Below are 11,456 nucleotides of genomic sequence, written 5' to 3'. Positions count from 1 at the left end.
GTTTTTTTTTAAGTGAGGGAGAATGATGTGGTGGATATGTTACCCATCTTGTGGTACTGGAGTTTCCTACAAGTCTTCCCACCATTCCTACTGATTTTACACCTCATCTTAATGTTCAGAGAAGAAAGGCTAAACTACTCTTGTCACATTTTGGTGACTGAGAAGATGATAGAACAAGAAATTCTCCTAGTCCTACCTTGTGGCGTATCTTCTGATGTTGAACACTCAAATTAGTTTTTTTCCTGGGATCACATAGATAGGAAGCCTACCAACTGTGCAGACAGACTTGTACATAGAAGTAGATATGTCTGTCCATAACTAATGGTACTCTCTACCCCTCTCTGAGTTAGATTGCAGGTGGTCCTGACCTATCTGAAGCATCTGTTCAGTTTGGGACTTTCATTCCTTGGTGATGGTGCATGTGTAACTTACGGAAGGCAGGGCTGTGGCACAGAACTGACTGGTTAAGCATTTCCTTGAAGGAGCACACTGCAACTGCAACTGCATCATCCTTTCAGGAGACCCTGTCCTGTGTGGAATCCAAGCATTATGATCAGCAGGCTTGACAAACCTGCATTTTGTGCCTGCTTGGCTCAGCAATGTTGGAAGTTCATTTCTTGGAAAATCCTCTTAACAGTAACTATTAACTTTGGTATTCCGAACTTTACGTTTTATGATATTGTATAGGGAACAAAGTTTGGTCTTTCAGAAGGTTGTTGTGTCCGTAAGAACTAACCCATATTTCTTTCTGAAAGTGATTTCCAAAGTGTCCCTTAGTCCATTTATCTCAATTTTTTTTTTTACCTTTTTCTTAGACTGAAGCATGGGGACACGTTCACATTCTGGAGGTACACCAGCACCTCAGGTTTTAGTAGAATATTTAGGAAAATTGAGCAGATTTTCATAAACAATGCATGGGGGGGGGGACTTGCATTTGCCAAGTAAGACTTATCCAAGTGGGATGCCAGCTTTTGATGTCAGACCATTAACTGCATGATGAAAAATGCTGTGATCAGTATCTCTTTCACCAAGGTACCAGCTGCCTTCATTGCTTACTTCTAGAATGTGCATTGCAGACATGTGTACCACAGCCTTCAAACATTTCTGCTCACCTTTACCAAGCTTTAATATCTCAAACCTGACTCCAGTGATTGGACTACCTTAATACTATGTTTTCACAGTAGTCTGCTATGTGAGCATTGGTCCTTAGACTGTCGTCTTCCTTCCATCCATGTGGGTCACTGCCTGAGATTAAACCCAGGCATATAACCCATCAAGGTAGGCCCCAGTGTACGGTATAAAACATGTTCTTATTGTACTGGGTAGCATGTTAGGGTATTATCCTTAACAGGTTACAGATAACTTCTTGGCATTTCTCCACATCAGATGGTTCCGACTCTCCATCCAGGTTTGGCAAGGGCTAGCATATACTTGCAGTTTATTTTAGCATTGAAGGGGGCACATCTGTATTTTGACTTCTGTGGGGGGTTTTTTGTATACAGAAAATGTACCTACTAATGGTTAGGAGAAAACTGGTGGGCTTGTGGGTTAGATAATCTTGTGTCATCAGGATGTGATGACTCAAAAACATGCTATCCTCAATTTAGGATGTTCTAAGAAAAATACCGAACAGTGCTGGTGCATAGGGCTCATTAATAGGGGTGCTAATAGTTTAACTGATAACAGTAATAATTTCTGGGATTTTTTTGACCTACATCTTGCTGCAGCATCCCAAAAATAATTCTTATTACATACAGGAGTTGTAAATGCACATTAATACATATGCTACATATCTTGGGGTGGCTCATGTTATGGTTATGAAACAGTGTACATGCATTGACAGCTGGCATGTGACCTGAATAGCTTTATTATTTGTATGCTTACGTTTTTTGTACTTAGAACTGTATTTGGGAGGTAGCTTCCATTAATTGTCCATGCCCTTTAAGTCGATTTGGCTGTAACTGGCTTGTAGTTATGATTGTGAGGTTGTTGCACAGTGATAGAGGGAGGGATCAGTGTGTCTGAGAGGGGAGAGCAAGAATGAAGGGTTTTCTGCATTACAAATCCTGTTTTTCTGCAGTAACTCACTATTGCTGAGAGGTACAACAAGCCTTGCCCGCAGCCATTGATGCAGGCTAAACTGTTTTTAAGAATTTGCGTCTCGAATTAAAGAACAGTATTAGTATCAAAGATGTATCCTAGTCATCGTAACATAATCTTCCAGAACTGCTGTATCGAAGCACAATTGCATCATTTTGTTTGAGCTCTCTTTTCTGCATTGTACTCTTGCATTGTCGAAGTGTCTCTGCATTGTCCCTTGGGCAGACCTTATTATTTTCATGCTGTTTAATTGGGATGTATAGCTAAGGAGTGAAACAATATTCATTGAAGGAACTTCCTTTAAAAAAATGGTCAGCACCGAGTAAAACTACTAAAAATCAGCATTTTGCAGTAAGCCAAACCCCTTGTATCCCCATTCCCCTCTTTCTGTAAGTATATTAATTCTGTGTCTGGCTTTATTTTTATTTCAAATAGTATTTCACTTTTGTATGATGGTGTTCTGTCAAAGAAGAGCTGTTTTTTTCAATACAGTAACACGGCTCATTGTTTTAGGAACTGGAAGCCTATGTAGAAGATTGTGATTCAGAGGATGAGTATCAGAGGGACGAATTTTACTCTCTGTCATCAGAAGTCCATGAAAGACAGAAGCAGGAGCTGGAAGAGTCTAGGCGAGTATTGCAGGAGTTAAAGTCTGTGCTAGGATTCAAAGCATCGGAGGTGGAGAGACAAAAATGGAAAATGCTTCTGTTCAATGATCAAGGTAATTAATGTAATGTAGAAGTAATTTTTACATTTTTATCTTTAGATTTTTTTTATGTAACATACAAAAGTATACCAGAGAACAAGAATGTTGTTGGAATGTTGACAAACTTTGGGTAACATTACATAGTTGAAAAAATGGTGGGAAAACTGTAGACGTTTGAGAATATAATTGGGTTTGTCACATATTGTTGTAAATTGCACATCCTGTTTTGAGCGAAACATTACTTTCTAGAAAGGATATATGCAAAAACAGAATATGAAATCAGGTAAACATTGTTTGGTTCTCAATTTTATTTTTGTTAACCTGCATTTTAGTAGAACTTTTGATCTCTCCTCCATTTTAGAAAAAGGTTTTACGCCTACCCTGTTCCTTTTCAGTTTCATCACTATGTGAAAGGCCTCTCGTTTAGTATTCCACTTTCTTCTGTCCTGTGATTTATTTGCATCTGTGCAGTATTCTTGTTTATTCATTTCAAAGAGTTCACCGAAGTGCAAATTTTTTTTTTTTTTTACCTGGCATTATAGTATTATACTTCTTGTGAACATTAAACATGAGACTTCCTGCTTTGGAAATCCTGTTTTACTGCAGTAGTTTTATTACTGAGAGATGTATCGACCCTAACTAGACTGCTATCTGATTTAGCTGTTTGGGTGTTGTGGCTGTCCTTTTTAATGCATGACAGTATGGAATTATTGTTAGAGGAGAGAACAAAAACTATTGTTAAATGTCTGACATGAGAGTTACTCTGGGGAATTATTTTTGTTTACAGCAAGAGTTTGTGTAGTTTGATGATGTAATAGGCTACCATCCCAAATCGACTCATTTGGGGTAGGTGTTGTTTTCTGGTAAAAATGCATCGCAAAGCACAGTTGTGCTCATCTAAGTCCTGTTAGGAGACTGTGTTGCTGGCAGACTGTTAGCATTTAAAAAGAAGGCTTGGCATTTCTTTAAACTGGTGTTTAGACAGTTTAGTTAAGTGCAGCTTACCTCAGCATCTCTACTCTGTGGGCTTGAATGGCTTACAACACATTTTGAATATTAACTAGTCAAATGCTACGTTTCACATGTTCTTTGTATCTCATTTACTAAACATGGGCAGTCATAATGGACATTTTTCATTGTTCTGGATGTGTAAGTATGGGAAGGGCAAATACATTCTGCAGAAGCTCCTTAACAGGATATGTAGCATCTCCCATTGTCTCTTTCAAAGACTCCTGGAGAGAAAGCTAAACGTGTATTGAGAGAATTTTTTTGTTTGCTTCCAGACCCATATTGAAACTGAGAAAGCAAGTCATATTGCTGTGCTTATATTTGTTTTGGTGTTTTCAATATTTTTTGCTTATTTTGTCAAATGATAAAACTTTTCTACTGTCATTGTGACTAAAGTATCTGGCTATATGTTTTAAACAGTTGCCTGGCTGTAAATCTTTTAGTACTACTTTCAAATTAAAGTGCATTTCCTGTGATTTGTATCTCTTTTTTTTTCATTTTTTTTACAGTTTTAGTTTCAGTTAAAGTCGTTTACATTGTTCATTCATTAGGCCCCTGTATACTTGTATGTTGAATAGATTCTCCATTTTTTGTTACACTTGAGTGTTTTCCCTTGATAAGTCATTAGATAGATTCTAGCTGCTTTCTTATTTGTTCTTTCACTTTAACTTCTCAGCTTAACTGCTGTACCTGTAGGCACTTTCTTTTCCAAATTATCTTTCTTAGGAACTTCAGTCATCTACACCACCCAGTTGTATTTGTATAAACCAGAGATAAGCTGTGATACATCATTTCTTATGTAAAGCCAATCTCATAACCTCTTTAGACAAATTAATACAAGGTTGTGATACTCAGTCCAAGTTTTCTGTAGTCACACTTATAGTTAACAGTACTGACTGGAGGTGTATTATAAGCTGAAATATTTCCTTCAGAAGCTGTTGGAGGAGGCCTGTTGCTGTTTGTAGACTCTGATTGTTCTTTTAGACAGCACTCCATTAACTCAACTCCAAACCTCATAGGTGGTGTTCCTCCATTAGCCACATTAGTAAGCATCTGGAACCATAGATATGCACTTGCCCAACTGTCTCTGTAGCCAGGTTGGTTGAAATGGGAATTGTAAGACGATGTAGCAGTTGCCTCAAATTACTGACAACCACCTACTACTTAAGCAAATTGACACAGTGTGTGAGAGATGTAATTAAATGTTACTGGAGGAAAAGCTTTCACACAAGGCTACTGCAAACAAGAAGCAGGCTGTCAGTACCACACAACACCACACTAAACCAGTGACATGCATTTCAGACAAAACAGATAAACCTACATATGTCAGACACTTAAAAGTAATCTATAAAGGTCTCTTAAATGTAACCTAAAAAAATAACAACTCTTCCCAGCTATGAGTCACACTGTCTCAAATCAAAAGTCCAAAAGGCAAACCTTCACACAGTCCAGTATCCTAGTCATAGATGACTCCAACACACCAGTGTACCACTCACCAGGCTATGCAAGTAAAAGGTCACGGTCTGTTGCTTATCGAGTACCAGGATTCGTCACATAACACGTTGTCCCTCCAGCACAGCTACACATATGATGCCTCTTAATGTACGTGGGTGAAAATGACTTGAGCTGTACTTCTGTTTACCACATAATGGGAGATATGGTGGTGCTCTCTGAATATGTGGCCAAGGCAGATATGAATTTAGCCTTGAGCAGCATTCTGCTATCACCAAGAATGATTCTGAAATACGAACAAAGCATTATTGACTTCAATAATCGGCTTAGCTTTTGATGTCATTCTTTGTGGTGTGATATACTTCTGCCTGAGAGGGAGGCAGGGATGGCCTGCACATATCCCCCACAAGGCTTTTGTATATTGGCTAAGTCCTTGTCCTCCCCATAGTGCCTTTTTCAGGAAAATGTCAGTCTTCTAAAGCTTCCAGCAAAACAAACACTTACAGCAGAATTTGGATAACATAAAAGTATTTCTGCTCAATGATAGAAGCCTAAACAAAAATTTCAGTCCCTGCAACCATTCCTTATCATAGAAAACACTGATGTATGCATTGCCACAGATACCTAGTTCAAAACTAATGATTGCACTCTTATCAGTACAGGGTTTCAGTGCCTACTACATGTTCAGGCCCAGCACACCATATGAAAGCACTAAAGGTGGTGGTGTCTCTGGTGTCTCTATATTCTTTAAAAAAAAAAAAAAAAAAAAAAAAAAAAATCACCTTCAAACTCAGACAATATAACTAACTGGAACAACTCCATGTCCAACTTACTGTTAACAAAACCCCTTGTCAAATCATAGGTAACTATAGGACACCTGTATGGTTCCCCCTCAGCCCATACCGAACTAGTAATGGAGTGTCTATATTTGTTAGACAACACTATTCTCCTAGAAGACTTCAGCTACTCCTTCATTAACTGGAGACTTAACTTCGAAGATATATGTCTAGAGCTTTCTGTACCTCATCATTGCAGACTCTCTGGACCAGTTATTCCACACACCAACAAGAGGCACTAAAGTCATGAACTTGATCCTTACCAGTATGGAACACCTTTGATGTATTTCATTGTCAGTGTTGCAGTATTCCTTACAAAACTGATATCCTACCAAGGATAGCTGTACATCTTGCCAGCATACCAACGCCTAGAGCTCTTCCAAGCATTGTACATCAAAAGCGTGTTCTGTGTCCAAGAGTAAGGTACAAGCACCAAATCTTTAGAATTTATTTGCTTCCAGTCCGAATGCGGTTTTTAAATTCGGCCTGTAAGTTTTTCATCACATTGACTTGGATTCCGAGTCAAGGGCAGATTAAGTACCCCATTGTGGTCTCTTCTTTGTTTTCTCTTGGCTTGGATACTTGTTTTACATGTCATACAGAAAGGATAAATGAGTGTGGAAGGCAGATTTCCCCTAAGGGCAGACACGAATAGTGCCTTTTCTGCTTAGGTGTGAACCACAGTCTCACTCCTTGCGATATTCACCAGGCCTTTGTACCCATTATCCTGCACAGCTGCCTGTTTCTGCTTGTATATTTGAAAAATCAACTTCTGAAGTTGTTGACTCTGGAAACTATGGCTTCTGAATCTGACCACTCGGATGTTCAGACGCTTACTAAAATTAAGTTCAAAAAGATGCGTTTAGAGACTTCTGCTGTCCACCCTCTACCAGATGGCTCCATAGGGTCAGATGAAGAACCTAAGGACCGTCTGGTTCTGAAGCCTGCTCCCTTTGTCACAACCCTGCTGAAGGCAGATATAGGGCTTGCTGTCCACATGTATACTGCATATGATGATCTCTGAAGGGCCTAGGGAGATTTCCCAGGTACTTGTTAGGGAAAAAGTACCTGGGTCCCTTATTGAAATTAGACAGGGTTCAGAACCTACTAAGCTTGTTAGGACAGAGGTTCCTTTTAAGAAAACACAAACGGTTAGGCATGTGGTCCCTGTAGTTAAGGGTGGCAGGATTTCACTCAGGGTCTTTTTAAGGCCTTCATGACCTTAAAACCCCCTGAAGGTTTGACAGTACCTTCAATTGTTGCTTTCTCTTCTCCCTCCAGGAGACTTAAGATTTCTCTGATAAGGAAGAAGGTCTGAATTCTGAAAAAGAGTCGCTAGCTTACACTTCCCAGACCCATTCCCCTCTTGCTTTGGGATCGGATGAAGATGGTTCTTTCTCTCTCTTCTGGTTCCCCTATTAAGGACCATTCCTTTATGGACACCACTGTTAAAATTGTGGTGCGTTTTCAGTGGGAGGGTTCCCAAATGTCTGAAGTTCAGGACAGCTGATGTTCTTCATCTCACATTGCTGCAGTCCTTACACTTGGGTAGTCCGCTGTCCTCGGTCGGCCCGAATATCAAAGTATTAGGCTGACGTCGGTCAAGGCGCTTAAGACTGACATCAGGACGTCAGGGTACAAATGCGCATGACCGACGTCATATCCTCAGTCTTTTTTGCCGCATGGTCCGATGCAGAAGCAGCGTTGCAAGTGCCGTTCGGCGTTCTGAAATTTTTCGAATTCGGAGTTTCAGACCGAGTCAAAGTTGGCTAAGTACCCCGTTGGGGAATATTTTAGTTTTTTCTTGCCTCAGTGGTTTACCGGATGTCAGAAAAAGTGAATAACTGTATTTCTTGTGGGAAGCAGATACCGCATAGAGATTATCATACTTTGTGTATTCCTTGTTTGGGGCCTGAGCACGACGTTGTTGGGTGTCGCTTTTGTGCTAGGTTTAATAAGCGCACTATTAAGCGAAGGTTAGATTGTGCCAGGTTGGTCTTCGAAGCGGTGCAAATACAATATGCGGCCGGATGTTCCGACGCCCGCTTCTTCGAAGAAGCGCAAAGACAAAGCAGCTAAACCCAGGCAAGAAGAGTCGTCCGTACCGGACGCTGGTTCTTTGGAGGCGTCAGTGGAACCGGTGGTTCCACCGGAGGCTTCTCTGGAATCCCAGGGGGAGACTTTGATATTGCAGGATGTGGCTTCTCAGGAGGCAGGTCAGGCTGAAGGGGCTTCCCAGGTTACTGTACTCGCCTCCCTTCCTAGGGTGGTTAGGCCCTCTCCTTCTGTTTCCAAGGCTTCTCCCAGAGGCAGGCCAGGTTTAGCTTCTGTTGGTGTCACTCCTAGTTCTTCAGGATCTGTGCCCAAGAAGCACATGCTCAAAATGGCAGAAGATTTAATTACTTTGATTAGAGGTTCTTTGCCCTCCTGATAAGAGGCCTAGGGTGGAACCAGAGTTGGGGAGTTTTGAGCAGGTTTCGATGTTTCAGAGTCTTCGGCTGAAGACTTGCAGGAGTATTCTCCTTATTCTGATTCTGATGTGGATGATTCTACTCCTTCTGCTTCTCCTCCTGAGGATTTTTCTTTTCAGAGACTCTTCATTCTATGAGGGAACATTTTAAGTGGGAAGGTCAGGACTTCTCTGATTCCAGGAAAAGGCTTAGGGAATTTTGCTTTTACCCCAGCATAGGCCTTTGGCTATTCCTCCTGTTCTGGATGTTGTGGAAGATGTGTTTGCAGAGGCTTCACTTAATCCTGATTCTTTGCCTCCTGCTCCTGTTAAACCGGACAGGTATTACAGGGTGCCTGAAGCTCATAAATATCTGTATAAGAGTCCTAGGGCAGACCCAGAAACAGTTAGTCAGGGACCTAAGGGTGTCAAGGCCTCTGTGGTAAAAATCTGGTTCCTCCAGATAAAGAGGCCAGAGCTTTGGATAGATGGGGAAAGAAAGTCTATACTTCTTCCACCTTAGCTATGAGGGCTTTGAATTGCCAGTTTCACATGTTGAAATATCAAAACTATCTTCTTTCTCAATTGAAGTCTAAGGTAGATGCTCTGGCGGAAGGCATTGAGTGTAAAGAATTACAAGATTTGGTACATGTTTCTGAACAGGTGGGTAAGCATTCTTTACAATGTGGATTTGATGCTGTACAGGCCTCGTCTAGGGTGGCTGCCACTGGGTCAGTTCTTCGCAGGCACGCCTGGCTGAGGGATCAGAACTTATCTGACCATGTTAAGACAAGGATTTTAGATGCTCCTTTACAGTCTGATGTATTGTTTGGTTCACCTGTGGAGGCAGTTTTAAAGAAAATGGAAGACAAGGCTAAGTCTATGCAGACTGTTAAAGATTTTTGCAAGTTCAGCCTCCAAGTTTAGTAGGAATTGGCCTGCTAAGGGGTGGACGTACTTCTTATGATTCACAGTCTAGGGAAGATCTAGACGTGGTAGGGGTAGAGCTCAGGGCTCTTTCAGACCTAGAACAGGAGTTCACCTGCACAGTCTTGGTGAAGGCAGGGGCCAGTCCTTTCGTAAACAGGCCCAATGACCTGCCTTTTCAGCTGCCAGAGCCTTCTTGTCTGGCAGCACCCTTGGGAGGAAGGTTGGCACTCTTCAAAGAAAATTGGAGTTTAATTACCCAGGACAGATGGGTATTGGTTATTATACACCAAGGTTACAGGTTTTATTTCCATACCTTGCCTCCTTTCAAAGGCATGCCCAGACGTTCCTCCTCAGCAAAGAATAGAGGCTCACAAACAAATTTCTCTGCTGCTGCGAATAGGGGCCATACAGCCGGTCCCTCTGCCAGAAGTAGGCCTAGGATTTTATTCTCGCCTGTTCCTAGTACCAAAGAAGGGGAACACGTGGAGACCAATTTTGGATTTATCTATCCTCAACACTTATCTGGACATTCCCAAGTTCAAAATGTTGACGTTACAACAGCTTTTACCTCTGCTGGGCAAAGATCACTGGATGGTGACTCTGGATCTCAAGGAAGCTTACCTTCATGTTCCTATCAGGCTAAGTTGCAGGAAGTATCTGCGTTTTCGAGCTGGGACTTCTCATTATCAGTTCTCTGCATTGCCCTTTGGTTATCTACTGCCCAGAGTGTTCACAAAGGTTCTGGCTCCAGTGATAGCTTTCTTCAGGCTAAAAGGAATACAGATCTATCCTTATTTGGACGATTGCCTGATTCTGGCCAAAGGAAGGACGAGCTTCTTCATCATTTGCAATATGTGATAGCAGTGCTAAGATGCCTGGGGTATTCTGTGAACGAAATAAAGTCCAGTCTAGTACCCTCTCAAGACATGTGCTTTCTGGGTGTGAGACTGAATACAGCATCTCAGATGGCCTTTTGACCCGGACAAACAAAAGAATCTTTCCCTTTACTTCCATCAATTGTCTCATCAGTCCAGGCTGACTGCAAGGACAGTCCTTCAAGCCTTGGGGTTCATGGCATCTTGTATTCTGGTGCTTCCCAATGCCAAACTGCATATGAGGAAGCTACAATGGTATCTCAAAATGTATGGACACAGCACTGCCAAGATTTGGACACTGTCATTCAGATAATACCTTGCATTCAAAAGGAATTTTTGTGGTGGGCTCAGGAATGTCACCTAAACAAGGGACTCTCTGTGACCCGGCCAGAGGCGAGTCAGATTCTAACGACAGATGCCTCAGACAAAGCTTGGGGAGCTCATCTAAATGGAAAGTGGATACAAGACACGTGGCCTGCCAGACTACAACATCTACATATCAACTTGAAGGAGATGTTAGCAGTCCAATTTGCATTAATAGCTTTCAAGGATTTACTTCTTCCAGGGCAGGTGTTGATTCTAACAGACAACACAACTGTCATGTGGTACATCAACAAGCAAGGGGGGGAACACATTCTTATCCTCTATGCAGACAAGCAATGATTTTGTGGGAGACTGCTCTCAGTTTACAGCTCAATCTTCAGGCAAGGTTTCTGCCGGGAGCACAGAACTCCTTAGCAGATGTGTTGAGCAGGCAATTATGAATCCCCACGAGTGGAAATTGGATCCTCATGTATTTCAGAAATTGACAGTGTCATGGGGAACTCCAGACATAGATCTGTTCGCTTCTCCACTAAACTACCAGCTGCCAAAGTTTTGCACAAAAAGGTTTCATCCCACAGCTTGGAAAGTGGATGCTCTTTCTTTCAATTGGAGCAATCTTCATGTGTATGCCTTTCCACCTCTGCCTCTCCTCCCAAAGGTACTCCTAAAGGTCAGACAGGACAAGCCAAAGATGATTCTAATAGCTCCAGATTGGCCTCGACAGCACTGGTACCCATTACTGAGAAGTCTGGTTCGGGAGCCTCCATGGCCTTTGC

General features: G+C 41.7%; 1 protein-coding gene across 1 annotated transcript in view; it reads left to right on the top strand.

Moving 5' to 3' along the window:
- Positions 1–11,456, top strand: part of VEZT (vezatin, adherens junctions transmembrane protein) — a gene marked incomplete in the record, with an annotated part of 850,549 nt that overhangs the window by 773,197 nt on the left and 65,896 nt on the right. The window contains 1 exon segment of the mRNA XM_044087638.1: positions 2,614–2,821. Within this exon segment, the coding sequence (XP_043943573.1) occupies positions 2,614–2,821 (208 nt within the window).

The sequence above is a fragment of the Protopterus annectens genome, chromosome 11.part0 (genome assembly GCF_019279795.1).
Source record: "Protopterus annectens isolate FY-2018-M chromosome 11.part0, PAN1.0, whole genome shotgun sequence".
NCBI classification, from domain to species: Eukaryota; Metazoa; Chordata; order Ceratodontiformes; family Protopteridae; genus Protopterus; species Protopterus annectens.
Note: the sequence above shows the minus strand (reverse complement) of the source record. Positions and strands in the feature narration are given on the sequence as shown.